Here is a 27,455-nt window from a genome sequence, read left to right on the forward strand (position 1 = left end):
GAAGGCTGAGTTCATTTAAGTTAAAACCAATACAAAAAGCTGAAGGGAGAATTAAAAACCTTTGTTTGCGTCAAAAAAATACTATTTTTTTCGAACTTAGGTAACAATGATCGATTTTAATCAACCCCTATAAATCAATGGGCATGTCCGTGACGTCACAAGGATTTCCCTTCCGGTTGCAAAAATGTTGCAAAATGTCTGTTGAAGATGTCGTAAGGTTTTCTAGATAAAACCAGTGATTATAAAGGCCATTTCCGACCGGAATTCCTCAGTAAAGTGTCCGTACCGATGATGTGGCGGGCCAGAGCTGTCAGGGCCCTGTGTGAGGGGAATTTGTACGTACCACAGGTGAGAAAATCAGGCTGGGTTTTAGGGGGAGGGGGGCGTGTGGAAGTCACTCTGCCCTTGCTGTTTCAAACTCTCTACGCGAACTTGACCCTGTTGATGTAAGTTTATGGTGGTGCCATGTCACCTTGCATAGTAACGCCATGTATGTAGGAACATAGCTAGAGCAGGATTCGAAATCCTCTTTTCTCAGGTTACCCACTGGACAGCCTGAGCCAAAAGCTTACATTTATCATAAAAGCTAAAAAAAAAGGTCCCGTTCCACTCTGTGCAGAGCATAGCTAGGGGTGATGCCCCCTCCATTTCTGAAGCCCTTGGGCCCCACAGTTGTGCTATCACTAAAGCAACCATTTTTTCATGTTACCATTACAGATGCAGAAGATACCCAGTGCCTGCACTCTACACACATCTGCCATCAGCAAGGCTACACAGAACACCAATGATGCCATGAAAAGTGTGAACTCTTCACAAGGAACAAAGGGTGTGCCAGCACCTGGGAGAATAGCCATGGAGACTCCGAGAGGTGCGCTCCCTCCCCTGCCACCAGACAACTGCTGCATGAGTGGCTGTGCCAACTGTGTGTGGCTACAACATGCGGAGGAACTGTTGGAACACTACAAGGATGGGGGAGAGAAGGCCTTGGCAGCTATCGACCAGATACAGGACCCGTCTCTTAAGATGTTTCTCAAGATGGAACTGAAGGCTCTGATGAGATAGTGCAAAGAGCTTGAAGAACAAGAATGTAAAGAAGAATCAGGGGATGATGCATAGACCTGATGCACCTGTCAATGCAAAGCATGAGAGGGCAGTTGGGGTTAGGACCTCTGCCATCACTGCGAATGACATCTAGTTCATCTGACTGCCCTTTTGCTTAAATACAATCTTTTGTCTAAATAGTGAGTCAGTTAGGACTCCAAGAATATTGAAAATCAGTCACCGCACAAAGAAGGCAAGTTTTAAGAGTTACAACAATTTACAACAACACTTGTGTATGCTGTACAAGTATGTATTTGGACGACCATAGTCAGTGGTACTTGTAGGTACATGACTGTAAACCATCGGAAGTATGGGAAACCTGACAACAAGCCATCACATAGCTTTTGAAAAATTTTGAAGTTTACCATATGGGAAAGGAAATGTGCCTTTTTGACGTATGCATATGTGTATAGTATTGCTACTATCATATGTACAATACAAGGTGGCAAGACAGTGTCATTGGCGAGGCAGTATCCAATACATTGGAAAAAGATACAATGTACCAGTACAAAAACAAAGTCGGATAATGATGCTAAAAAACAGCAAAAAAAGTAATTCAGCCTAAATCTCTTCTTACTCACTGAATTTGAACTACCAGGGGTACAGCCTGTGTACTCCGATGTTGGAATTTAACAATTGAAATCTCTCAGGATTAATTTAAGATTTTACATCGACAAATGCTGATTTGGAGATTTTACATTAGCCTGTTCGGTACAACTATTTATTGTCATATTTATTGACTATCTATATCAAACTTTCAAGGTAGGAAAAGATACAAAAAGCCTTTGGACAGGTTCTGCAATAGAACATGGCAGTCTTTATACACTTATTGTATATCAGGGAATTCTTATTAATAATTTCTCAAATGAATAATAGTAAAGCGTGGGGAATTTAAGGCACAACTCTAGTTATGTTCTTGCCGTATCATTATATTGATGCAGGCATAAATTTACAGTAAACGTACATGCTATCAAAGCTAGTAATCTTGCAAGCAATCATTGTCCCAGCAAGAAATAAGGCATTTGATTGATTTGTAAAATTCATGCCATTGATAACTTTTGACGGTGTAGAATGTGTACATCTGTATCTTGTACTACTGGTAATGTATAAAGCTAAAAGGAATGTATGCGTGTTTTACATAAACATTTTGATAATATCGTGAAGATTTTTGAAATGACAGCAGTCCATAATGGAAGACATGTATGTAGATATGTATATGCAAATGACTTTCCTAAATGTGAAGTGCAATATGTAACACTTGTATTTGTAATATATCTACCTGTATTTATGCAACTTACAATGTTGCTATATATTTGAGTGTTGATTGGTGATAAAAATATCATCTTTGTGCACAATGATGTTCAATTAAAGCAATGAACCATAAAAACAACTGATGGATTATTTGTTTTAATTTCCCATAGCAGAAAGAAAATAGACATGAAAGTACTAGTAAGTCACAATACTTTCAAATGTGGTTGACAAGTTCAGAAATGCTGAAGAAGAGTAATTGGTGCGAAACAGAAGAAATCATAATTTATCCAGGAGTGGAGTTTAAATTGCCTGAATATTGTTTACCTAGATGTCTAACCTTCATCAACAAAGGTGGCTTATAGTGCTGTGTTTCAAGACCTTTAGCATAAAGTTGCAGCTCAATCAAAGGAAGTAAAGTCCTGCAAATATTTCAAGCTTTACAGTATCTGGCATTCTATATACACGTTCATGTGCAAATTACCTGAGTTGCACAGTACATTCAGAACCTAGTTGAGCTCAATATTCTTATGTACATTACAACAAACCAATCAAAACTTACTTAGCCTTGCAACAAGAATCTGACATTTTACACAATGTATCAACATACATGTACTCTCATTAAGTACCAATTTCAATGTGTACTCTCATGTAATAATCACAGCAATAAAACCTCTTTCTTTACATTTGTACATGACTATAATGTTATAATCTGTGGAAAGGCAGCACAGGAAAGGGATGGAATCCCACTACAAAATCTGTGAAGGCTTTAACATTGTCCTTTTTGTCCTTATCATGTAGGGACTTTTTACATATGAACATACACAGGAGTAGTGTCGGGAGGTGCCATAGGCTGGCCATGAACAACCTCCGTGCTGATTGGTTGTTGGCGTCTTCGTAGAACTTCCACCCGAGGTAGGTGAAGTAGAGGTTGAGGGGGAGGGAGTTGAAAGCGAAGGCCCAGGTGGTAAGGTTTGTGAGCGGCGCGAGGGAACAGACGGTGGTGATGAGTAGGCAGTGGCGTAGGGCGACGCGGCGACACAGGTCCGGGTTGGTGACTGACATCATGCAGTACCCGGCGCGGGAGTAGTCCGGCCGCAGACGCCAGCTCAGGGCGTTGAAGTGTGGGAACTGCCAGGAGTACAGTATGCCAGCAAGCACCCACGCTCCTGTAACAACACATTGGAAATTTCAGACTTCCATATAGTATTTTAGAGTTTTGTGACCAAGTTCACTGTTCTCCAGGAACTTTCCATAAACATAATTTAGAACTGTTTGTTATTATGTCTTATGTCTGTTTTTTGTGAATAAACTGTTACCAGCTTAGTTTTTTTTGTCTGTGCTGACCCTTGTAATGATTTGTTTCATTGCCCAAAAAATTAAAACTGTCGAAGGAGTTGCATGATGAAATCTAATTGGGTATTAACACCACTTCCTCAACTCCCATCTGGCATGTCCTGGGTCACCTTCAGGTTTGACCTTCCTATCAATTATGTGTCAAAATCCCCTCCCACCCACCTTGCAAACATGAACACAAAAGCACAACTTCACCTAGAGCAATACTTTCATACCCTTAAGAGTAAAGATAAAGGGAGCAGAGTTCTATACTATAATACTGACCTGCCTCTAGTCCTCCTGTACAGGCAGCCCAGCCCATCAGGGGAGGAATAGCTCCCACTACTGACCCCACCCATGTGTTGGCAATGCTCATTCTCTTCATGGGGGTGTACAGGAGTGTGTAGAGGGCCAGGTTGCCCACCCCCAGGGCTGCCGTGAGTGGGTTGATCCAGTTGTATAGCAGTAGTGTGCCAGTGGAGCCTGCCACTGTGGCAAAACCTACTGCATGGAGGGGACTGGAAAAAACAGCACAAAGACAACTCAACAAACAGGTATATTGTATTTTCATTAATAACAGAAAAATACATGTAAACATAAGTAAGTTAATGGAAATGCATGAGTTCCTTGTATTCATGGCAAAACATTAGTATAGTTAATAATTAAAGCATTCAGCAGAACCTTCAAGTCCACAACCCTATTAAATCACAAGACTACCTTGCCACCATGGTACCTGTAGTGTAGTTTTCCTAAATCATGCAATACCCTCTGCCTCTCACCTGAGCAGCCCTCTGACCAGGACTCTGTTCCTGGTTCTATCCATCTGGGAGTCAAAAGGAACTTCAAACACCTGCAAAATAATTTTGAATTGTTAATAAGAAAAATTGCACACACGTGTGAGAGAGAATTGTTAAAAACACTCTACTGCAAAATAAATTTCATTCAGAAGCATGATCAGAAAAACGGATTGATCTTAATTGAGGTCAGCTAGTACAGTGTCTTACCTGGTTGATAGTGTTAGCTGCACATGAAGTCAGCCCAGTTCCAGTCATGGCCAGTACAAATGTGGAGATGTCATGACTACCAGGTGCCATGTAGTACCCACCCATAGCACTGATCACTACAAGGCCTGCAAAAAAACGCTTGTGTGAATAAGAAAATTATCTACGGGACCAAGAAAAGTGGTCACGTTGGCAAGTTTTCGTAACATATAAATTCACTTGAAGTACTTACATGTTGATTTTTATTTGTTTCCCTCCATATATTAATTTCGCATGAGTAAAAAGTACCATAATCATTCAAGTTGCTGAATGTATATATACATAGATAGATACGTACATAAATGCACTTCCAGAGTGCTGAATCAAATATGCTTTCGTTAGACTTTACACACATGTATAGTAATGATGTTGATTTGTGCATTAACAGAAACAATTTGTTTTCTGTTTTTTGTTTACCTGTGAGTCTGATTTTGGATAACTTCATGTAGTATCCCGGCAGTTTGCCCAGGTCCAGTCTTTGTTCCCTCCAGAGCTGGTTGGGAGGCAGAACTTCTGGGTCTGCATCCACGTCATCTACACCAGTGGCTGGTACCTACATGTGCATGTAGAATACAATTAAGCTAACCACATTCCGAAAATCATGAAAATCTGTCAACTCCTTCTCCAGATATAGTCCAACAAAATTGGCCCCTGCAGTTCCATGAAAGCTGCAAGAAGGCTCAAACCTTTACCACTTATTCATGAGGCAAGAGCTATCTGTCCCGTAAAATTATGATCCTACAAAATGTAGCATGCCCATGACAGCAACGTGCTGCAAACCTTAAATTCTGCTGCAGTACCAAGGTCTAAATTAATTTCTTCAATATTAGGTAAAATACTTACCCACCTATCAAATTTCATGACCATCCATTCACAGCTCCTTGAGATATCAAGCTAAACCACACCGAAACAAAGTAAACAAAACAAATGCCACCAAAACATAACCTCAAGTTCTACTGCTACCAAAAAGATAACAGTGGAGGAAACATGAGGAAACAAAACCTCCACACAATGAGGTAATACTAATGCAAACTTCCCCCTTACCCCGTCCTCAGCGATGGTTGTAGGTTTGTTGTGGCCTGTCTCCTGTCTGCTGTCTCCCTGTAGAGGTTCTGTACTAGAGGCTGGCACACTGGCTGAGGTGGGGAGGATTCTCCTGTAGTCATTTTCAACATTTTCTCTGGAAACAGCTCTGTAGGTGTGCTGTGGTGTGATGCTGGAGGGGGCCTTGGAGGAGTACTGTAGCAAGAAGACACAAAATTGTTGTTAATAAAAGGAGTTTTTTCTTTGTGTTGTTCTTATTTCAAAGGTTGGAATACATGTATTTGTATTTGAACTAGCCTGTAATTCTTCACTACATTTATATCTGTATTTCTCTCTTATCTAATTGAAATTGATGATGATGAAATTGAAATTACATTAAATGTTTGCATTTTGCACTTTGGATGTGAACTTGAAGGTTAATTCAAAATATCTCTACGCGTCTCTACATCTTGAGAAACAGTACTTTAGATTAGAGAGTAACCCATGTCTGGCCTTACCCATCTTTTATCCCATGGTGTGTCCCAGGTGTGGAGGCACCTGGCAGGTACGTCACATGTCTGCCTCACAGGTGTGCAGGCACTTCTGCCTCCCTTCTGCAACACCACAGTCCTTACTGCAGCACCTGCTCTCTGCTGGAACACTGATGTGTGAAGAAAATAAGAATAAACAGAAGCACGCACAAACAACGGATAATATAGCCTCTTAGTAGTCTACCAGGCTCAAGAAACTGACTAAATAGACTGATAACAAGGGGAGTTGGTCCACTAAAGGAGTAATGTTACTTGTATGTAATTAATTTGCCGCTCAACTTTATTCCATAAATTGGTAGACTAACTCCCCTGGAAAATTATTTGTCTATTTGGCCAATAAAGTTCTACTCTTCACAGGTAACGTACAAAGGGGTAAAAACGATCCACCACCACGTTACATCTGCTTGGAGATCTTCATCTTGTCCCGACCAAGGGCATGTATTTTACCGAGTAAAGAAGCCGATTTCAGCAGTTCTAGCTCAACGAGACAACTAAAAACGCTCTCGAAATGTTCTCTATGAATCAGAAACGCCATTTGAACTATCATCTGTATCTAGAAACCTAAAAATAGACCAAAATCTTACCGTAAACCGCCGGCCGCATGCCGCTCGTGTTTTACCTTACGTCCGCCATTTTGCGTAAGGAATCTACCAATCTACCTGAAGGAGGGATTAAGAAAATTTGATAATCTTCATAAGTACAGAAGGGATCATTACATGACCCTCTTCTTAATATCATATCTTTCCCACTCTACATAAATGTTTAAAAATGATATAAGTAGACTCTAACTATTTTCTTCTGTCACAAGGTGCGAGAAAGTGTTGACGAAAAAAGATTTGGTGACCTATGATCCCTACAGAGATTTGGCATAACCCAAAGTTAAAGCAGATGTTGAGAGATACGGGGAGAGAGACCACGTTTCTACATCAACTATTCTTTCCTTTGTAATTTTGTGTAGAATATTAAGAAATATCGAAACAATTGCTTGATTATTACCAATTCAGCACCATGGGGAAAAAGAAGACAGCAGATCCAGTCGGTCAGATGGCAGGGAGAGACAACTTTCAGAGGATGAATTTTCTCTACCAGGTGAGGCCTGGGTTCTTCTTTGCAAAAGGAAACATTGTTTTTGCTCTGTTTCTTCCTCTTCTTTTCCAAACCAATCAGGTCAATGACCTTGACCAGATGGCTGTCACCATGGTAACTGGTGCGGTAGCAGACACCCTGTGTTATAATAGACTACTAAACTATTATTGGTGCTTGTGGCTAATTATTCTGTGTTTCTGTTAAACCCCGAGATGGCGCACACAGTGATGTCCACAAACCCAAACAACGTCCAGCTGGCCAGATTCTACACCAGTACACTCAAAAAGGTCTCCAAAACCAGTGTACAGAGACAGTGAGTATCTGGATGTATAATAAACTTTTTATAGTCTTCTTTATTATTGCACTGTCATTTTTGGAGGTAACTTTTAAAGCCATACTAAGAGCCCATAGTACGGTCCTGAATAACTTGCATTGTGGTTGATATTTATGTTCTTGACTAAAACACTGGCTATATTTCCACAGGGACCCCAGTGTTAAGAGGACCATCTGTAAGAGATGTGATTCTCTGCTTATTCCTGGAGTTACAGCTACTGTCAGAATAAGAGGTAAATGTTTGGTACCAACAGATCCGACAAACATGACGGATTGGGCAAAAGTTTTGTCCGTTTTGAGCGGCAAAATTCTGTGAAATGACGGAAAAATTGACCATAAGACGCTGCCATCAAAAGTTTAAAACATAAAAATGCAACTACTTGATGGACAAGCAGCTGCTCCCTCCTTGGCTGAACTGCTAATTGCCACTCTCTTAAGCTTATTGCTAATGGTCATTGTGATGGACAGTCAGAATTAATGTATACTTCTCATCATACAACTTACAAGTTGAAGGATCTGTTGTTTTCTAACTCCTGTCTAAATTTTTGTCGATTTCCCCCCCAGCAAAGCGTGAGAAACACGTGGTAGTGACGTGCCTGGAGTGCCGTATGGTGAGACGATTTCTGGCGAGGAAGGACTACCAGCTCTGGACAGACCTGCCAACGTCACTGGCACCTCAACGGAAATCAGCAACTAACAAAAAGGAGGACTCAGAAACTAGAGGTTCTACTGCTGACAAAAAGAAACATCCTCCTGAAAGTACAAGTACATGTGCTGAAGGAAAAATAGACTGATAAAAACAATTTTGCACTTTGTGATATTGATAGGTCCTATGTTAATATTGAGAATTGCCATATTAATGTGCTCATCAGCTTTTATTTCCAGAAACCTTAATTGGCAAATGATAAAATATTGTAACTTATTGTAACATATTTTTTCTCTAAATTTTGATACAATATCATACACATTGTAAAACCAAAAGCCAGAAGTTGACACTGTAATTTCAGTTATAGTACAGCTACAGTCTATGTCCAGCCTTCTTTTGATATTACCAATTAAATAGAGAAAGTAGTACAGTGATTGAATAAACAATTACAAACAGCAGCCAGTTTTCAATTACTTCTTTTACCTGCCGTAAAAAATACACAAACTAGCTCTTAGAACTTAATTCTGTAACTGCAACACATCATATGCATTGTGTAATACATGTACAATGTACTAGTAACAGAGGAATGAGGAATAAATACTTGACTCAATTTTGGGCTTCTGGAATTGGTGAACTGTATGTATAAATTTGAATTTTTTGATTGAAATATATTTGCTAGAACTCAGTAGATGTGTATTTTGAAATCACTAAAGATGAGACTTGTGCTTGAATTCACTCAGTAAGATAAAAGTGGAGAATCTCTTGTATCATCCCTGGTTTCTCAAACAGAAATGTAAGCTTTTTTTTTGTAAAGTTTAAAAGAGTTGAACAATCCGTGGTTCCTCGGAAGATGGGAGGGGGGTTAAATGGAGGTGGATGATTTCCCAGAAGGCCATGCTGTGTCTCGGCTGTCCCTGCTGTCCTGGGGAGGGTTTGGCAGGAACGCTTCATTCGCTGGCCTCAGCTGGGCAATCATGCAGCTGCATCAAGGTCAAATGGGCACTGCCAGATACAATCTGTGCACTCTTGTTACTTATGGGGAGAGATGTATTGCTTTGGGTGGCTGAACGGTGGGTTTGTGTATCTCTGGAAAGGGTAGGTTGACAGCATGGGGAGATGGACAGGCAGAATGACAGAAGGTCAGACACAAAAGGTCAGACACAAGAAATGGGGGTAAACTTGAGAGGTGGTCGACAGCACATGGTGACAGAGCAAGATTGGCAGGAGGTCCAATGGTCAGACAAAGAGTAAATTTAAATATGGTGAGCTTGAAGGTCATTAAAATCCAAAATACTAGTAAGTTAAAAGAAGTATAAAATCTCAGTTTTCTTGGTAGTGGATTTCAAGTAAAGGATACCAAATGAATACACAATATGGTGTCAGCCTACATTTCAATCTACTACTAGTACTAGTAATAGAAAATGTGCATCACTGGCTCACATACTGCATGGCAACACAGAAATTCTTTGGTATCATTTAGGAAATGTTTGTACATTTTTACTGATACTTTTAGAAAGTAAGAAGAGTGCACAGATGTTTGTATTCTACTTGTTGATAAAGCAGTGCCCATTTGTGGCAGACATAAACCAGTTATGCCTGACCGTTAGTCTGAGGCCCATTGGCCTGATCTGAAATAGAGGAGGAAAAGGATTATTAGCAAATATCATAACTGTACATTTCAAATAATTTAGAAAACATTACATTTTGAAAAAAATAAATAAAAAAAAAGAAAGAAAAACGATATGTTTATGGACCTAAAAATCTACAACAACAATGTATATTATAGGACTTACTTTTACTGGGTACGAACTTCAGAGAGTCCGAGAATATTCAAAAGCGTGAATTTCCCTTGGGACCGTCCCGTAGGAACTCGTGACCCAGCCCGTTGCCACACTTGTTACAGGACACCTATATTTAAGGAAACAGAGGGGAAAACAAACTGTTAGGGTTATGTACATGTTAGCCTCTACCAGCCTGGTTCAGGAAGTGGCTAGAGAGAGTAGTAGAAATTAGCCAAATAGACAGATGATATTTCAGGGGAGTTGGTCCACCCTAAGAGAACAGTTTGGCAAATCTTGAAAGCTCTTTGGGCAAAGTGACTTTTTATTAGCAGCTATAGCATAATTAGGTACCTTTAGGGCGTTATGACCATCAGGCCTCTTGGACAGACTGTCCTCGTGGATAGTCTCGGTGAAGGCAGGCCAGGGTGAGGAGTGGGCGTACTTAGCTTTACTGGAGAACAGTTCATACCCACACTTAGAACATGCGTAGTGACCTGGAATGTGGAAAAAGGAGGTCATGTTTACCCAGTAGCATGTACTCAAGCCAAAAACATACTAGTATCTCATAAACGTTTTAATACAAGGCAGCCTACATTTCTCTATGGGTGTAGCATTATATTTATTGAAACGTATGTTTCTGCAAAATATGAATCAACACCAAAAAAATGAAATTTTAATTCACAAATATTTGGACTATTTGCGGATGAATCCTGGAAACTAGGTTAATTATTCATGTTACAGACAATTTTTTTCTGGTTCCTGAGTCACGAGTCACATTACATTGTATTATATTTATGACTCATACACTTAAAACTATGAGACATGTTTTGATTTTTGAGCGTAAAAATTAACTGTAAAAAAAAGTAATAATCTTTACTACTTTATACGTTATACAGTACATTCATAAAAAATTCTGTCACAAAATTTGAAGCAGGAAGTTGTCTTACAAAAAAATCACAGAAAGTGAAACTGTGACGGAAGATCATCAACACAAAAATTATGTGTGTTTTATGCCGAAACTCACCAACTTCGAAGTGATCTTTGAATTTCTCTCCGCCGAAGAATGAACAGAATGACATCTTGATGTTTGACAGCATCAACTGTCAGCAAAAACGGGAAAACGCGCCGTCTAAAACAGCAAACTGTGAGAGTTGAATAACGATTACACAACAGACCACAAGGAAGTAGGGTAACCTTTGACCTGCCCATGCTTTTATAAAATAATTTAATTAAAAGTTTTTTTTCATATGATAAGCAAATTTTATCATTTGATACAAATGCATTATCTACAGTTGGTTTGGAGTTATTCATGCAACACTTAGTGACCAAAAAATCGAAAATTTAGTGTTGACCTTTTATTGACCTCCCATGATACCTTGTAACTGACAAAGATGGCTGCCCAAGAAGGTTCGTGATTGATGTAACGTCGAATTTTCCTCAATATCTTATATAATATGTCTGGTTTTATCGCTTTTACATAACCTATAGGTGTGGCTAACCTACATACGGCTGTCGGCTCAGTGTCTTGCCGATACTGAAGACAGGGCGGTTGATACGACTCCTAGCGCGGTTTTTGCCGTTGTGTTTTGTAACCGTGAGTTTGCGTTTGTTCAAACCATGACGTGTGTGTATGATCAAGTTGCAAAGTCAAGTGTAATCCCTCCAAGCAGATGTTGGGTTGTAGATATCGCAACGTTTTGTTCTGCAGCTGAGATTCTCGGCTGACCACTGACATTGCCCATTCATCTAAAAAGCCGGCAGTCAGGGAATTAAAAACGTTTTTACGATCTTTCAACCCAACATCTGCTTGGAGATATGATCAAGAGTGTGTGCTACAATGTTATGAATAATGATGATGATGACAATTATGATTATAACTTAGCGACATCTTCTTTCAGGCATCAACTAAAACTGTTAAAATATTTTTGTAGATTGGAGTTCTTTCGATGCTCACATGGCCAAAGGCCACTTCCCAAAGAGTGGTATAGTCTAGTATTGTATTATATGCACAAACTTTGTAGTGTACTTAATAGAAAATTTTGATATATTCTACCACATAGGAGACACGGAAATGATGGCCGAACCTCCGGCAAAAGAAGAACAGGAGGCACCCGTCACACAAGTGGAAACAAACTCACAAACAGACTCACAAACCAAGCAAACTCCCGACGCCGTGGACGGGTCCCCTCAACCACACACTCAAGAAGAGACAACAACGTTACCAGACGTTTTGTCTGAACCCAAAGAAACCATAGACTTCAAGGTTATGTGGAATAAGAAGAAATATGACATTACCTTTCCTTTGGACGACACAGTAGAAATGCTGAAGAAACATATTCATAGTCTTACAGGTAAGTGCATTGTTGTACTAGTACTGTCATACTGTACATAGACTTGAAGATTTCCACCCATACAAAAGGCACATTTATTAGTTGTACTGCTAGCAGGATGTATTATGTAGATATGACATATATGCACATTGCATTTAGTTTGGACCCATATTAGACTACTTTGTAGGCATGTATGTTCAAATTCTATGTTTACATGTATGTTAGTGAAACAACTTGTGCCTACTTGCCTTCTTGGTGAAAAAAATGCAAAAAATTACCAATAAAATTGCTGGTCCAATATTTATGGCATCTTTGTTTTCCAGGGATTCCCCCAGCTATGCAAAAATTAATGTACAAAGGTAAGGTACTTTTCTACATTCTGCATGTTCTCATTGTTTTACTTTGGTGTCCAGTGTATAAATCTTTTTCTGCTTTTATGAAATAAGTAAGGATTTTGTGTTTTTTTTTTGTGTTCCAGGGTTAGCTCAAGATCAGAAGACTTTGAGAGAGTTGAAGGTAACAAAAGGGGCAAAAATGATGGTGGTGGGCTCGACGCTAGACGATGTGGTTGCAGCTACGACAGTCGACAAGGAAGCTATCAAAGAGGAGGAAAAGAAAGAAAGTAAGTTGTTTTTACTGTATAGGCATTTTGTCCCAAGGTTCCTTGGCTGTAGTAGGTTATGTTCGATTTTTAACATTGAAAAACTGAATAAATGAAGTACATGTACTAGTAATCAACAAACTAGCCAGCCAGTCAATTGAACAAAAACATAAATAGGATGATCAGAGATGGCAAACTTCACCCCTTCACTCATATCATTAGTTGCTTTTACCAGTGCCAAAGACAAAAATAGCAACACTGAGGGTATATGCCAATGATGCATTGTTTAGATCTGTAACCAAAGAGGCACACATGCCAACACACAGACTCATAAGCTATAAAAATTAACCTCATTCTGCAAGCAAATGTCTTTGCTAAAATTCTTACTTTTTTTTCCATCCAGAGTCACAAAAGGAGTCATTCTCAAGCCAGAAGGTGGGTCTTATTAGTTTCATTTAAGTAATGTCTCATCAATTATTTCTTTTTAATCATCTGCCAACTTCTAGCATTGATTACACTTAATCTGGGTGTTACTAGTACTTTACAGTCAAGTGTCCCTATGTATCTTTCCAGCTCCACAAGAAAATTCTGGACAAAGGAAAGCCAGATGATGTCATGCCTGGACACAAAGGGAAAGAGGTTAGAGCATAATTCTATTTTCCCAGCAAAAAAAACAAAAACAAAACATGAGCCCACAGGATAGAGGCAAATGACAGGCTGCATCTTAATCCGGACTTATACCAGTATTATAATTAAGAGTTTTGAAATTTTGTTTTTCAGAAACTCCCCACAGTTCCACTGTCTGGGATGCTGAACAAGTCTGGGGGAAAGGTTCGTCTGACCTTCAAGCTGGAACTAGACCAGCTCTGGATAGGCACAAAAGGTAAGTGTGGGGAGGGGGGCATACGGTTTGTATGAACTCACAACTGAAGATTAATAGGGATCTCTGAACATCCTCAGCAGCTAATGGCGGATAGAACTGCCTGGAGGGAGAGTCAACTCAGTCCGGGCAAGACGCCCAACATGATGTCTGGACACGTTTATAATGTGACAAATAATTGATTTAGCCTTGAAACTTGTGGAAAAGATGGTTTGGTTTTCTTTTACTCAGAATCTAAAGGTTCTAGCTTTGAATCCCAAGCAGGTGCCAAATGCACGTTGTACTTTGGGAAAGGCACTTCACACCTATTTCCTCATCTGACTTAGGTGAAAGAAAGTACATTTTGCACTTAGCTTCAGTTAGGGCCGTCCTTTTGGTTAGAATGTGTGTTTGAGGGGAGCCAAATCTTGAACATGAAGATCCAGTCCCATTCATTCTAAAGAACATGGGTCCTTCCTGGTGTGAGTGGATCAAACCAGTCTGGTCTTATGCAGCTTGTATATGCAACTCACTGTACAAACTTGTGTTATGTCTAAGAGCAGTTTACAGGTCATGCGAAACAAACAAGCAGAAAACACACCAGCTAAGTATATTACTTCCCTACAATGAAGTTCAATTTATTATTACAAGCTGTTTGTCTTTTTGTATCCAGACAGGACAGACAAACTACCATTGGGCTCCATCAAAGCAGTAGTCAGTGAGAAAATAGAAGGGCAGGAAGAATACAGCATTATGGTGAGTTAAAATATACATGTACATGTTTACTCATGAATATTTGGCTCAGTTTTTCTTAAAACAATAATTGCAAAATTGTGACTTTCTTGCTTGATCAGTGAATGTGTGCAAATTGCTGTCTGTGGAGACCATTTCGACCTTCCTGGACGTCTGCGGTTATGCAATGCCCCCCTCACTTCCTGTGACTACCAACTGTTCTTCTATTGGTGGGTCCTTTGTGGATCCAAATAAAGTCGGTCGTTTTAACAACCGTGGACATACACAAAAGCAATGGAAAGAAAACATACATACACAGAATTAATTCCATTGAGTACATGGATGGATAGTTTTTGTGTTAGACTAAAGTCCTGTTTTGCTTTAATTGTGTTCCTCAGGGATTACAACTGGGCCCTACAGAAGCATCCAGGTACTGGGTGTACTGGGTACCCTCCCAGTATGTGGAAGCCATCAAGGATGCCATCCTAGGAAAGTGGCAATACTTCTGACAACCTAAAATCCGTCAACCAACCCAAGAGAACACATGGTACCCTTTCCAACGGGCTATTTACAATGTTGGAAGAGAGACTGAAATATTATACGTGATGATACTAGTATTGAGTATCACGTCTACTGTTTAATGTATTTAACTGAAGAAAATGTCTCTGGCTTTTAAGGAAGGTCTACACAACAAGGCAGTATTGTAATATGAATAGTCTTAGAGTCTGGCTCTTAGCAGCTAAAAAAACAACACATGATAGAATGAAGAACAATGTGCCATGTATAGTCAGAAATAAAAGTTGTCAAGTTTGAGCTTGTGAACAGCATCTGTATGTTAGCCTGGTGTAGTGATAGTGTGGCTATTTTGTTGGGGACTTCCTTGTGATAGATACAGACCATATTGGCAGCATTCTCACATTGAGAGTCTGGTTAGAAAACCCGAGTGGTTTGTTACTGAGTCACTACATGAACCAAGTTTGCATTGAATTGCAAATTGCAAAAGTGTTGTAACCAAAATATGGAAATGTTCACATAGTGCTGTCCCTGCATTGTGCAAGATCTCAGGACGCCTTGTTGCTGGATTTTCAACCAGACTGGTCTTTTGTCGTTCCTGTGTTCAGCATTGAGTTGTTTAATGGGCTAGTACAATTCGCTGTGGCTATTTAAACAACCTGCTTTTCTTAAAAAGATTGTCCGATAACATGAGAAGTGCTAAAACTGCGTAGAACATTCAACTTTCATGTATGGATAATGTAGAACTCCCAGCATATAGGTAGACTTTAGTTTATGTGAAAGTAGAAATAACATTGTTTCCTTGTTTCTTTATGTACCAGCACAGATGAAGTTTCAGTGTAGAGATTAAGTTACGTACAAGAGTTCATGCACAATGTGTTTTGTAAATTACTTGCATAAAATTTTTTTCCATTCTATACCCTCAGTTTTGAACAATTACCTGTCAATGTTGTTGGATTATGTGACCCAAGGCCAAAATCATTCCTTTTTCTCTTGCATTTGTTCTTCCATGACTCAATGTTTTTGTCCATGAAAATAAAACCTGATCAGATCATGTATCTTTTTGTTTGGATGTCAATCAACTCATGTAGGAATCATTAGGTATTCAGGCATTATCCATGTATGATTGGAATTGTGACATTGAAGATTTGGAGGCTGCGGATTCATCCTTGGGGTGGGACCTAGTATACTAGTAATAGCCTGGGTATGGGGGTGAGTATGGGAGCTTCGTGTGCAAATAGGATGACACCCGGGTGAAGTTTCAAGATCTTAAATAAACTGCGACTTCAGTGAACACCTTAGTCTAGCACTACAAGTAAACCATTCACTTGAATAACAGTAATGACAGACAGGTGTCTTGACATTTGATGTTGACTTTATTTTGAAAAGGGTAAAATAAATTCACTTATTAAGTGTTGACAGCAATCCGTCCCCTGGAACACCCATCTTGAAGAACTGTTGGCTTGCTCACTTCTTGACAGCTCCTTCTATGGCAGCCTTGGCACTTGTCCTGGGGTAGATCTCAAGTACCTTACCTCTTTGCACCATCTCCAAAGCAGCTTCCTTCTTCTCAATCTGACATTACGAAATAAAGTGGGATAAGAACTTACCATTACTTCACCGCCACACAACTCTTCCCAAGCGGTCTTCCAGCCTTCCTTTTCGTTAGTGGGGAGATCATGATTTGTATGTCAAAATGCAAGTAAATAGGAGAAAAACTGGTGTGAATTAAACCTGAACCCTACTTTAATGCTAAACCCGCTATCAGTAAATGGTCCTCTCGCCAGTAATGTCTTTAACAGAAAGGGTGCACAAAATAAAAGAACCTTAACTCCCATTATTGAAATGATGGTGAATTAACCTATTATGGGAAAATATGTTACTAGCCACATACACTAATAAAAAAAATTAATTCCTCCTGAATGTATTTTGATCTTCACAATCCCCTTTCACCAAATCGTTATCCTTGGGTACAAAACAAAAATATCTGTAGTCTAAACTGTAAACTCTATAAAGGGTTTCCTGAAACTAAATTTTTCCAAATAAAAAAAACCCCTTCAGTTAAGGCTAAAAAGCTATCAACTAATGCTCTGTGGAGTAAGAACAATATTGCCCAAACCCTATCATTTTTTTTTTTAAATCCCTGCAGCTAGGGTGGAAAAAAAGAGCTACAGCTGAGGTTCCTGGCAGTGCATGTGAAATAAAATAAAAAGCGAGTGGAGGATTTGTGGGTTGCTTCTTATGTTTTCAAGCAAATGAACAAAAGGATGAAGCCAGCTACAGAGTGAAGATAACCACAATTAATGTGGTTTTGTGATGCGCTGTATCTGCCGTTGACTCCTCTGTTAAACTTCACCAGGAACGTATCAAACCTTGGTTTAATTTGGCTCAATTTTTTGGGGAAAATTTCATATCAAGAGAAAGGAATTAGATTCACAAAGATTTTTGGCACTCAAGGTCAAGGACAATACTATTTTGGCACTCAATTCTAAAGATGGAATAATCATCTACAATTTTTGAACAATTGATATTAAGGGCAAGAAAAATTGGTTTCATAAGAACTTTTTGATGCTCGATCAGTCCAAATTTTTTAAGGCTTTTTGGCCTAAGTCAAGTCAAGAAGGAATGTTATTGAAAAACTCGTTAAAAACCTTTTTGTCAAACTTTGTCAAAACAGCTTTTTAAGGTTCAAACATATTTTGAAGTAGCAGCCATGAGTTTACACTTAGAGAAACAGCAATTTTTGGGGTTTGTTTTTGGTTAGATTTTTATAGACAACAGTACCGAATAAGAATTTATGGACTCCAGTACCAAATTAGAATTTACAGTAGGAATTTTGGGCACAAGCCAAATAGCAAATCGTTTTCAAAGCCAGAATTCTGGAGTTGGGGCTTCCTGTGCACTAGGGCTGCCATCCCCTCGGTCTCTGTGGACTGCTTTTGGCACTCTCTCCAAACTGCATCCCATTTGCAAGGAGTCGAAACTGCAAGGGGTGCTGCTGTACTGCAAGCCTTGATTTGCTCTGCATTTCGTGTTTGCGGCTCTCTGCTATCTCCTACAGCAGCTCACTGCCCGCCCTGACTCTCCACTCTCTCTGCCAAGACTGCTCTGCACTCGACTGCATGGCAGTGCCAGCAGCCCGTCACCCCAATTTCTGCTAATTTCCGCCTCGACTCGAGAGCACCATTTCACCACACCAATGCATTTCTAACTGCTCCTATGACATGAAAAATAACAGGTACATATGTTAACATGGTTTTATTCAATCACTGAGAAATTGGTAAGAAGGGGTACACGTTGACATGCTGTATTACTGGTTAACACATCCACTTAGCTTCTTTAGAGTTAACCTTTTAACATGTGCTGGGAAGACTACAGAAAAAATTATGCTACTATGATTAACATACATTAACCCACTTATCATTATCATCATCCCAAAACTAAAACATCACAATAACAATGCTTCTAAAATGTCCTGTTGACAAGAGTGGTTAAACCAAGACTTTGACACTCATTCACACAGATATGGATCATCACATATTTTCATCTTTTCACTTTATGAAGGGAAAGAGTTCTCCATTTTGTAATACTACACCTGTTAACACACTACATCCTTAGCTTTCAAATCCTCCGGTGAAAAGCATGGGTGAAACAGGAATGGGAACAGTTAGAATGCCAGTGAAAAACATTCAATAACCTTTTTCATAAACTGGACATCAGTCACTGGTCAGGAAACCAGGAACGTCATGTTGTACGTTTGTCTCTCAGTAGTTGGTCAGTAGACTCTGATGAAAGGTGGCATCACCCGCCCTGGATCCAGGCTTTACGACTTCGACCTAGAGCGGGAGCGTGACGGGGCGTGGTTCTCCTCCTGTTGTGGTTCGACGGGGGTGTGGCTGCGCGACTTGGGCGTTCCGGACCTGGAGCGGGACTTGGAGCGGCTGGGCTTGCTGCGTGACCTGCTGCGGGAGCCGCGGTGGCGGCTTCGGCTGCGGGATCTGGAGCGGGATCTGCGGTTGGGGCTGCGGGAGTAGGAGCGCTGCCTGTAGCGACGACCTCTGCTTCGGGAGCGGCTGTGAGAACGACTCCGGCTGTACCTGCGATGGGAGCGCGATCGACTCCTGCTACGAGAACGGGAACGACTGTAGCGACCTCCGGATCCTCTGTAGCTGTAGAGAAATGGGGAAAATAGGAATGAATAATCATTCATGGTGTTGTGTGCCTACTGAAAACTTATACCTTGCCTTTATGCTGCAGGGAAAATCTTAGTCAAGACAATTTACCTACAGGTACTTGAGTCTCTGCATTTAAAATTTTGAGGTTATTTCAAATCCACAAAATTTAACACATGCAACCAGCAGGTAAGGCTGCAGACAACATGCAACGAGACAAATTGTAGACTACTGTAGTACTAACTAGGTCTCATGAATCTCACTGCTAATTATTAAAAACCTCATGCACAAGAGTAAGACAAATTATGGCTTGGGTCTTGCAGGTGAAATCAAAAGATCATATGCTACCAAGGAAACATGCACAATCATAATATCTTTCTGGCTCACAAAAAAACATGCATTTTAGCTATTTTCAGTTCATGCATAGCTCTTGTTGTCTTACAACTGATTTCAGAAGCGATGCATAATTTGTGCCTTCAAGTTCAAACGACCATAGTCATCAGCTACAATAGAACAAAGAAGTGCGAGCACGTGTACAGCAAGCAGAGTAACATCCGGGTTCTTGTGGCGGGAACCCGCTGTGAGGGGTGATGACGTAGAAACCACGCGCACGGCCGCCATGTTTATTCTGGCTCAAACTGGTGAGATTTTTTTCAACAAAATTTTCGTGCAAAACACGAGCTCAGAACACACTCAATAAACATTTTGCATCGATAGAAATACAGCACGACCAATACAGTAAGTAATCTGAGGAAAATAATGAGATTTTGTCCTCCAAAAACGATAGTTTGCAGACGATATCTTACCGGGACCTGGGTGGGGGTGCTCGGCGGTAGGGGTCAGTGGGCCTCCCGTACCGCGCCATCTGAACTCGGACTTCTCTCCCGTCTAAGATCGTCCCGTCCAGCGCGTCTAGGGCGTCTTCAGCATCCCTCTTGTCGTAGAAGCGGACGAAGGCGAAGCCACGGCTCTCTCTGGTGAAGCGGTCTCGGGGAATGTAGCAGTCCCCAACGTCGCCATATTTCTCAAAGACGCGTCGAAGGTCCTCCGGCGTTGTCCTGTAGGTCAGATTGTCGACCTTCAAGGAGTACATCCGCTCGATATCCGGCGGCGGAGGCCCGTAGGACATGTCGGCAACCGTTCTGGACCCTATATTGACGGAATTATGCCAAAAAGTGTGCGAAGAAAAGACGATGAAAACGGATACAACCTAGAGTTCTCACTGTGCTCTCCCTCTGATGGCGCGCCTTCTCCTCCAAATGCTACGTCACTGATGCTCATTAAGTCTCGTAATCCACCGGAGAATACCGAAAGTCTCCGATCTCTTCCGAAGTACGATCGTAACTTTCCGTAAGACTTCGGGCGCTCACCTTGTTGTCACATGACAGTCAGGCCGACAAGATGGCGGACATGCGGACATTCAATGTTGTTATTCTCGGTTTTTCGTTTATGTTCATCTTTACCGCCTTCCAAACGGGTGGTATGATAGAGGTAAGTGTTAACTATCCATCCAGGCAGCTACCACAACAATCTTTGAATTCAAAATGACAACATTTGTGTATTTTCAACAAGCTGAAACCACTGTTCATTTCTTATCAAGTTATCTGGACTGTTTATTAAGTTTGAGTGATTTTTGACCTTCTTGTTTTGACGAACTAGAGTCTAAAGTTCACCCTAAATGTTAGTAACTCCCCTGAAGTACAGATGAGTGCAGAGTTATCAAATAGTGTCTTTGCACCTTATTTATACACGATGCAAACCAGGGAGCCCTGGACTGGCTGGAGAAGTGGGCCGACAAGATATGATGATGATGATATGCAGTAGAACAATACATTGCATAGTACAAGTATAAATTATAGTGACTTGTTATACATCAGTGTCAACATGGTAACTAGGTATTCAATTATACTTTTTATGACATACATGTAATTAAATAAAAGCCTCTTGCTCCTGCTGATTCATTTTACAGGTATGAAATAAATAAATAAATAAATATGATTGACATGTATCTTTGGTTGTCAGCATTGGCATTGACTTTATATTTGATATATCATAGAATATTGCAGGAACTGTTTCAAACACATATAACATTACTACGTTAACATTATTTAGCAGTATGGTACCTGGTTTGCAGAAGTGTTACTTCTGTCTTATTTGAAGAAGTGTAGATCTAACAAAGCAAACTTGCATATCTAGTTACATGAATTTAACTTATTCTAAGTGATATCTAAGTGCAGAATCAACACATAATGCACTATAATACTATGTTGTTATATACAGTATTAAGTAATTTAACACATCAGTTTTGCTCACTTGACAGCAAACTGTCATCCAAAGTGTCCTCAAGGAAGGAAACTTCCAAGGAGGCAGTGGTTATGTCAGGTAAGGATGTAAGGTAGCATCTTCAGAAGGCAGCTGCAGTTTGGGCACTTTTAACCATTGACCTCTAGTCTCTAGATCTGTTCTTTGTCTGATTCTATTCTGGTTGCTAACTTGCTATTAGCCAGCTGGCTTCCAGATCGTATTGTCTGCTCCTCTGCTTCCCAAAATCTGCAGACAAATCTACTACTAGTAGACAGTAACAGGTTGTCTGTGCCTCTGATTACCTCCAAGTTGCATGATATTTTGCAACTGTATGGTAACGCAGATTGAACAAGCATTTGAAAATCCCATAACCCAATACACTACCTCTTTAGAAAACTTGATCAAATATTTGAATATGAATTCAGTTTTCAGAATTCAGGCTATTCAGTGGAGGAAGCAGTCTTGAGGATCATGACCTGAAATGAAATGGCTTTTAGGTTATGAAAATTATATTCTGAAAAGGAATATTTTGTATCAGTGGTGGAAGAGGTCAATGGTTTGAAATGTGAGACCAAACAGAAGTGCACACTTTGCTTTGCTTTGTATGTAACTGTTCCTTGAATACCGCCCCCTCCCTCTCGCTAGCAAACTGTCATCCAAAGTGTGCAACAAGAGGGACTGCTTATTGGTGCCAGTGGCTATGTCAGGTGAGCTTGGACAGTGGGAGGATTCCCTACGATTATCCCAAGTAGCTTCCAGAAAATATAAATGAACTTTGTCCTTCTCTCCATTACAAATACAGGGCTGTAGATCTATATGCTAAAACAATTTCTCAAGTTGCATGTCTGAAAAAAATCTATTAGTAGTAACACATAATGCATGATCATACCTGTTGTAGCCAAGTCGGATACACCAACCTTACTAGTAGGGACCTTACTTTTGAAAGGACTGCTAGTGTGAGGTACTAGTCAGGCTAAATAATTGGTTATGACTTACAAAAAAATTAATGCATGCATATGCACAGTATACAACTGATATTTGTTTTAAATTTTTAGACTAAGGAACATTATTTACTGGACTCTCTTCTTTTACAGTCTGGCGATTATTTACTCCGTGTTTGCTGTGGCTAACTGGGGAGCCCCGTCTGTGGTCAGTGTGTGCGGACCTCGAACCTCCATGGTCATCGGAGCAGTCATGTACTGGTGAGGATATACTAGTAGTCATCAGTTAGAACTACAAAGTCACAGGAGCTTTTTATGGATCCATGCTGGGAGGCACCGAGCATTATGGGTAGAGGGCAAACAATTATGGATCCCATTGCATGCAGGGAGATATGGAGCATTATGGGTAGTACAGAGGACAAAGAACATAATTACCATAAGAACATATTGCATGAGAATAGAACTTGTCATTCTCAGTGTTAAATGTGTAAAGGTGAGTCCTGTCTGTCTTGCAAATTTTTCACATGGACTTGATAGATATACTGCAAGCAGCAAATTGACACAATGGTGCAATCGTATGTTTTTTTCCCAGCCTGTTCATAGCTGTGTTCATTTACCCCATGGTCTGGGCACTGTACCTGGGATCTGTGCTGATTGGACTAGGGGCAGCAGGTAATAATGAAATAATATATTTATTGAAAAATATGATGAAGTTATATTAATAAGCAATTTCATAACTATTTTTGACGTGCAACTATGCACATTAGGGCTAGGGTAATTATAACTGTTAGAATCTTTTATGTTATGTATCAATGTTCTTCATGCATAATGTGTGATTGTATGGTCTTATTGTTTTCAGTAATATGGACTGCACAAGGAAGCTTTCTCACAGTCAACTCCACTCAAGAAACTATTGGACGGAACAGCGGAATATTTTGGGCACTGCTACAATGCAGGTAAAGTTCTCACCTAATAAATTTGGTGTAATTATGATATTTTATAGTCGTATATTTAACATTTTATTTGAACTTCAATCTGACAACTGTTGTATTATTTTCTAGTCTGCTTTTTGGGAACATCTTTGTGTGGCAAGAATTCAGTGGAAAGGAGACCATTGATTGTGAGTACGGCTGTGTATTATAAAGGCATTACATTCCTCCAATACTTACTGTTGGGTATGACTATGATGCAAAATACTAGTATTCTAGTAAGGTTCAATATTGTTAACACTTATGTTTTGAGAGTGCAGTTTTATCATAAACTGTTAGGTGGTGCTCTTACGCATGTGTACACCTTTCACCCCCAGCGAAAACCCGTATCCAGGTGTACGTGGTGCTACTGGTGGTGTGCTGTGTGGGAACACTCATGTTGTTTGTACTGAGGAACAGAAGGCCCGAAGATCGCTCAGACCTTCTAAATGTCAACAGGTTTGTGGAATGCCTGGTTTCTTCCTAGTATTACGTTGAATGTAAGTTAATTTTATACTTCCAAAATGTGTTTTTCGACAGTTCCTTGCGGTGTGTATGATTTACTATTATGGTGCATTCTTGGACAAAGAAGCTAAAATAAAGCGGAGTATAACATTAAACATCATATATAACATTTAAACATTTATTTTGTTCCAAACAGTGGAGACCAGGCCAGTGAGGGACCACTACAAGCATTCAGTAAGTAATAACTTCTTATGGTTTGGTTATTACTAGTAGTAATACTACTGTACTAGTATGTAGATTTTAGATTTGTGAAAGTACAACCCATGAATGCTGCATTCATAAATCAGAGTTTTTTTGGTGAATTTTAGCACATTAAAAGAATTTTTCTTTCCATCTTGTAGAACGTTCCATCCAGCTTCTCAAGACAAAAGAGATGCTTCTCCTTGGAGTATGTTTTGCTTACACAGGTGAGAATACAGTCATATACAAGTATGTATAGCACACTAGCTATTTAGAATTGTCGCCAGATTTATAATTTTAATTAAAACTAGCCTCTTATAAGTGACACATTGTATATTACTTTAAATTTTTAGTTATCTTCATTGACTTGTACAAAACTCACACAGTTTTTTATACATGATGCAAGCTAACACTAACAGTTTATGTATAGAATCATTAGAAAAACTACAAGATGTTCTGTTTAAAGTCTTCATTTTTCTTGCAGGATTTGAGCTAACATTCTTCAGCGGAGTGTACGGTACCTGCATTGGGAACACAAAGGCCTTTGGTGACGAGGCAAAGTCACTTATTGGCATCTCTGGTGCTTTTATTGGGGCTGGGGAAATCTTAGGTGAGCCATAGAACAATAAAATGTATGATGTTGATTATTTTGTGTTGTTGAAGTTGTCTTATTACAAATTACAACTTGCCATTTTTAGTCTTTGAATTCACAGCATTTTTTTTGTAATCTTTCTATTAGTTTTCTACTGTCTCTTAATATCTTAAAAAGTTTCCAGATAGCATTTTAATAAAGTATAAAGTCTAGTATTAGTACTTTTTAAACAATAAGAAATGTTTTTTTTGTGTGGTCTCCTCTGCTATATAGTGGTTTATTCCAGTGTCAGCCATCGGCATATATTTGGACCAGTCCAAGTTGCCAAAACAGCCTATCAAAGGGGTGTTCAGACTATATCTTCCTTTTTTACAGGCGGAGCGGCGTTTGGTCTGGGCGGGAAACTGACTAACCGCCACGGGCGCGATCCCATCATCCTGTTTGGTTTCATCGTCCACATGACGGCGTACTATCTCATCTACATCAACCTGCCGCAGTCTTCACCCATCACGGAGATCATCACTGATGCCAGCTACTATCCTGTACTCATGGACTCCAAGTACGTATTTCAATACTGCAAAGACTGTATGATCTCTACATAGGTTTTAGAATCTTATTCAGCCATCTACATATATCCATCCATTCACTCATCTATCCATTCAGCTATCCATTCATCTGTCCTCCTTCCAATATGGGAAATATTGTGGCATTAAAAAAAGCATCTATGCCAATACTAGTACATACTTTTTAAGATTCTAGAATTCCATCACTAAACTTGATATTTCCCCTACAGTAAGTACGTAGCGATCCTGTGCAGTTTCCTGTTGGGTCTGGGAGACAGCAGTTTTAACACACAGGTGTACTCCATCCTGGGCTTCATGTTCCCTGAGGACAGTGCACCTGCGTTCGCACTCTTCAAATTTGTACAGGTGAGGATAGAACCTTAAAAGTTCATTTAAGTAAACTATATTTACAGGTTTATGTTCTGTTTGCTATGCCATTAGGCACTTAATTAAAAAAATGGGCTTGCTTAGTGAGATGCAATGTTTGAACTGTGTGTGCTCAGTGTGCAAATTGAAGGCACAAGAATATACATGTAGTACCCCCCCCCCCGGTACCCCTGAATTATGCTGACTTTACATCTCATTAAAAAAAAACATGGCAAGTACAATACATTCCGTTACACACTCCAAATGGACACAAAAACAACAAAGGAACTGAGACTACTTTTGACAATTGTACAGTTGAATGGTATAATGGTGGAAAGAGTGTCTGACACTGTCTAGGTTCTTGAATTTGAAACATTGCAATTATGTTTTTATTTGATCCTTTATATTTATTTTTCCTTTAGTCCCTGACAGCAGCAGCAGGGTTCTTCTACAGTAAGTACCTCCTGCTACAGTGGCAGTTACTCATCCTGGTGGTGTTTGGAGTGGCAGGGACACTTGCTTTCTTTGAGGTAAGACATTTTGTACTCCATACACTCTGCAGTTCTGATAACACTGTTAATTAGTAAGCTCTGTCTTAAGTAGACAGTTGACCTTAGAAATGAGTACCAAGCTTCGGTTAGGGACACCCTCTCAGATACAGTTTAAAACTGAGGAAAGCCACACCTCAAGTATGATAAATAACCCACTACACTTATTGAAAAGAGAAGGCAGCCATCCCGGTGTGAGTGGTTTAAACCTTACAGTCTGGTCTCAGGGCTGACATCTTGAAAAGGTGATGCTGTAGTCACTTGTTATGTCAATTCTTCAATAAATGTGGTACATCTTACCGGTAATATATAGTACTACTACTAGGCGATTATTATTTCATTCCTTCCATCTTGAAAGATGATGGTAGCACTTTAAGTCTGGTTGTGTGAAGTGTCTAGTGTAACTAGTCAGTCCTATTTTTGCATGGCAGTCCCAGCCACAGTTACGACACAAGAAAGTTGAGAAATTTTATTAGTATTACCATACTATTGGGTCTGGAAATTTATATTATGGAAAAATGTCTTTGCCCGCAGGTTGAGTGGAAGACATCCAATGCCTCCAGGAAAGGCTATACCCAGATAGGATGACTAGACAAGCAGGACCAGGAGAGACTGCTGTCTGACTCAGAGGAGGAGCAAGAACGGACACTTGAAGCAGCCGGGTTTTCCCAGGGACTACTCACATCAGTGCTGTAGGGGACAGGTCATTAATGAATGTGGTAGGGGGAGGGCTGTACTGAAAGATTTCTTTCTGTGTACATACCAGTGTTCTAGCCAGCATTCGTCTACCCTGCTACTCATGACAGACAAATTTCCCCAATCCGTTGTCTTTGGCAGACAAAAGTCGGTGTGTAATGATATGGAAAGAGATCTAGATGTCATACCAGCTTAATATGCTGCTCAAATTGCAGAAAATAGCATTTCAGAGGGTCAATATTTCAAACTTTTCCCGAAAGAGCATGCCCAAGACCCCCAACTTGCAGCACATGACATGATGGAAAATTGAAATGATGAATGAAAAAAAATTCATGCTGACTAGAACACTTCTGATACACACATCAATCTTTAAGGTCTGTTTCCTAAGACTTTTATTGCCATTTGTAACATGAAAGTACAG

The 27,455-nt window shown here is 39.9% G+C and overlaps 7 protein-coding genes across 10 annotated transcripts; 4 read left to right on the forward strand and 3 right to left on the reverse strand.

Annotated features, from left to right (window-relative positions):
• The first annotated feature begins 157 nt into the window (after positions 1 to 157).
• On the forward strand, positions 158 to 2,491 carry LOC109483403 (oxidoreductase-like domain-containing protein 1). Its single transcript, XM_019786412.1, has 2 exons — positions 158 to 348; positions 718 to 2,491. The coding sequence occupies exons 1-2, from the start codon at positions 289 to 291 to the stop codon at positions 1,060 to 1,062; spliced, it is 405 nt and encodes a 134-aa protein (XP_019641971.1). The 5' UTR covers positions 158 to 288; the 3' UTR covers positions 1,063 to 2,491.
• A 40-nt stretch (positions 2,492 to 2,531) lies between these two features.
• Positions 2,532 to 6,948, reverse strand: LOC109483362 (protoheme IX farnesyltransferase, mitochondrial-like). The gene is made up of 8 exons (XM_019786361.1): positions 6,883 to 6,948; positions 6,266 to 6,408; positions 5,769 to 5,963; positions 5,142 to 5,277; positions 4,689 to 4,813; positions 4,464 to 4,534; positions 3,970 to 4,202; positions 2,532 to 3,518 (listed from the first exon to the last, which is right to left on the reverse strand). Exons 1-8 carry the CDS (start codon positions 6,899 to 6,901, stop codon positions 3,055 to 3,057), a joined length of 1,386 nt encoding a protein of 461 aa, XP_019641920.1. The 5' UTR covers positions 6,902 to 6,948; the 3' UTR covers positions 2,532 to 3,054.
• Positions 6,949 to 7,169: 221 nt separating this feature from the next.
• On the forward strand, positions 7,170 to 8,819 carry LOC109483401 (ribonuclease P protein subunit p21-like). The gene is made up of 4 exons (XM_019786410.1): positions 7,170 to 7,387; positions 7,597 to 7,697; positions 7,868 to 7,950; positions 8,282 to 8,819. The coding sequence occupies exons 1-4, from the start codon at positions 7,307 to 7,309 to the stop codon at positions 8,509 to 8,511; spliced, it is 495 nt and encodes a 164-aa protein (XP_019641969.1). The 5' UTR covers positions 7,170 to 7,306; the 3' UTR covers positions 8,512 to 8,819.
• A 358-nt stretch (positions 8,820 to 9,177) lies between these two features.
• LOC109483407 (methionine-R-sulfoxide reductase B1-like) lies at positions 9,178 to 11,343 on the reverse strand. The gene is made up of 4 exons (XM_019786417.1): positions 11,169 to 11,343; positions 10,496 to 10,638; positions 10,157 to 10,271; positions 9,178 to 9,991 (listed from the first exon to the last, which is right to left on the reverse strand). Exons 1-4 carry the CDS (start codon positions 11,239 to 11,241, stop codon positions 9,954 to 9,956), a joined length of 369 nt encoding a protein of 122 aa, XP_019641976.1. The 5' UTR covers positions 11,242 to 11,343; the 3' UTR covers positions 9,178 to 9,953.
• A 145-nt stretch (positions 11,344 to 11,488) lies between these two features.
• Positions 11,489 to 15,971, forward strand: LOC109483387 (ubiquitin domain-containing protein UBFD1-like). 3 transcript variants are annotated; one of them, XM_019786392.1, is made up of 9 exons: positions 11,489 to 11,551; positions 12,205 to 12,495; positions 12,798 to 12,833; positions 12,953 to 13,096; positions 13,479 to 13,510; positions 13,649 to 13,714; positions 13,856 to 13,958; positions 14,608 to 14,690; positions 15,065 to 15,971. In XM_019786392.1, exons 1-9 carry the CDS (start codon positions 11,536 to 11,538, stop codon positions 15,173 to 15,175), a joined length of 882 nt encoding a protein of 293 aa, XP_019641951.1. In that variant the 5' UTR covers positions 11,489 to 11,535; the 3' UTR covers positions 15,176 to 15,971. The 3 variants fall into 3 exon arrangements, with proteins under 3 accessions (XP_019641951.1, XP_019641953.1, XP_019641952.1); XM_019786394.1 differs by having other exon boundaries at positions 11,533 to 11,564; XM_019786393.1 differs by lacking the exon at positions 11,489 to 11,551 and adding an exon at positions 11,554 to 11,738.
• Positions 15,972 to 18,422: 2,451 nt separating this feature from the next.
• On the reverse strand, positions 18,423 to 20,634 carry LOC109483398 (serine/arginine-rich splicing factor 2-like). Its single transcript, XM_019786405.1, has 2 exons — positions 20,158 to 20,634; positions 18,423 to 19,348 (listed from the first exon to the last, which is right to left on the reverse strand). Exons 1-2 carry the CDS (start codon positions 20,478 to 20,480, stop codon positions 19,003 to 19,005), a joined length of 669 nt encoding a protein of 222 aa, XP_019641964.1. The 5' UTR covers positions 20,481 to 20,634; the 3' UTR covers positions 18,423 to 19,002.
• Positions 20,635 to 20,641: 7 nt separating this feature from the next.
• LOC109483363 (UNC93-like protein MFSD11) lies at positions 20,642 to 27,421 on the forward strand. 2 transcript variants are annotated; one of them, XM_019786363.1, is made up of 14 exons: positions 20,642 to 20,842; positions 21,672 to 21,733; positions 22,750 to 22,857; positions 23,189 to 23,268; positions 23,456 to 23,552; positions 23,658 to 23,716; positions 23,903 to 24,023; positions 24,226 to 24,263; positions 24,431 to 24,496; positions 24,754 to 24,879; positions 25,237 to 25,420; positions 25,655 to 25,790; positions 26,213 to 26,320; positions 26,873 to 27,421. In XM_019786363.1, exons 1-14 carry the CDS (start codon positions 20,753 to 20,755, stop codon positions 26,924 to 26,926), a joined length of 1,329 nt encoding a protein of 442 aa, XP_019641922.1. In that variant the 5' UTR covers positions 20,642 to 20,752; the 3' UTR covers positions 26,927 to 27,421. The 2 variants fall into 2 exon arrangements, with proteins under 2 accessions (XP_019641922.1, XP_019641921.1); XM_019786362.1 differs by lacking the exon at positions 21,672 to 21,733 and adding an exon at positions 22,301 to 22,362 and having other exon boundaries at positions 26,873 to 27,418.
• The last annotated feature ends 34 nt before the right edge of the window (positions 27,422 to 27,455 follow it).

The sequence above is a fragment of the Branchiostoma belcheri genome, unplaced genomic scaffold, assembly GCF_001625305.1.
Source record: "Branchiostoma belcheri isolate BF01 breed outbred unplaced genomic scaffold, Haploidv18h27 scaffold64, whole genome shotgun sequence".
In the NCBI taxonomy this organism is placed as follows: domain Eukaryota; kingdom Metazoa; phylum Chordata; class Leptocardii; order Amphioxiformes; family Branchiostomatidae; genus Branchiostoma; species Branchiostoma belcheri.

What these genes read in the sequence shown, in the direction of transcription:
- LOC109483403 (XM_019786412.1), top strand. Translation starts at nt 289, where the DNA reads ATGATGTGGCGGGCCAGAGCTGTCAGGGCCCTGTGTGAGGGGAATTTG. An exon ending in GGAATTTGTACGTACCACAG is followed by an intron (nt 349 to 717) that starts GTGAGAAAATCA and finishes TTACCATTACAG; the next exon opens with ATGCAGAAGATACCCAGTGC.
- LOC109483401 (XM_019786410.1), top strand. Translation starts at nt 7,307, where the DNA reads ATGGGGAAAAAGAAGACAGCAGATCCAGTCGGTCAGATGGCAGGGAGA. An exon ending in GGATGAATTTTCTCTACCAG is followed by an intron (nt 7,388 to 7,596) that starts GTGAGGCCTGGG and finishes TTAAACCCCGAG; the next exon opens with ATGGCGCACACAGTGATGTC. An exon ending in AAAACCAGTGTACAGAGACA is followed by an intron (nt 7,698 to 7,867) that starts GTGAGTATCTGG and finishes ATATTTCCACAG; the next exon opens with GGACCCCAGTGTTAAGAGGA.
- LOC109483398 (XM_019786405.1), bottom strand. Translation starts at nt 20,480, where the DNA reads ATGTCCTACGGGCCTCCGCCGCCGGATATCGAGCGGATGTACTCCTTG. An exon ending in GCACCCCCACCCAGGTCCCG is followed by an intron (nt 19,349 to 20,157) that starts GTAAGATATCGT and finishes ATTTCTCTACAG; the next exon opens with CTACAGAGGATCCGGAGGTC.
- LOC109483387 (XM_019786392.1), top strand. An exon ending in GCAAAAATTAATGTACAAAG is followed by an intron (nt 12,834 to 12,952) that starts GTAAGGTACTTT and finishes TTTGTGTTCCAG; the next exon opens with GGTTAGCTCAAGATCAGAAG. An exon ending in AGTCATTCTCAAGCCAGAAG is followed by an intron (nt 13,511 to 13,648) that starts GTGGGTCTTATT and finishes GTATCTTTCCAG; the next exon opens with CTCCACAAGAAAATTCTGGA.
- LOC109483363 (XM_019786363.1), top strand. Translation starts at nt 20,753, where the DNA reads ATGGCGGACATGCGGACATTCAATGTTGTTATTCTCGGTTTTTCGTTT. An exon ending in AAACGGGTGGTATGATAGAG is followed by an intron (nt 20,843 to 21,671) that starts GTAAGTGTTAAC and finishes CTCACTTGACAG; the next exon opens with CAAACTGTCATCCAAAGTGT. An exon ending in CACTCTTCAAATTTGTACAG is followed by an intron (nt 25,791 to 26,212) that starts GTGAGGATAGAA and finishes TTTTTCCTTTAG; the next exon opens with TCCCTGACAGCAGCAGCAGG.
- LOC109483362 (XM_019786361.1), bottom strand. An exon ending in CAACCATCGCTGAGGACGGG is followed by an intron (nt 5,278 to 5,768) that starts GTAAGGGGGAAG and finishes ATGCACATGTAG; the next exon opens with GTACCAGCCACTGGTGTAGA. An exon ending in CAGCTAACACTATCAACCAG is followed by an intron (nt 4,535 to 4,688) that starts GTAAGACACTGT and finishes ATTATTTTGCAG; the next exon opens with GTGTTTGAAGTTCCTTTTGA.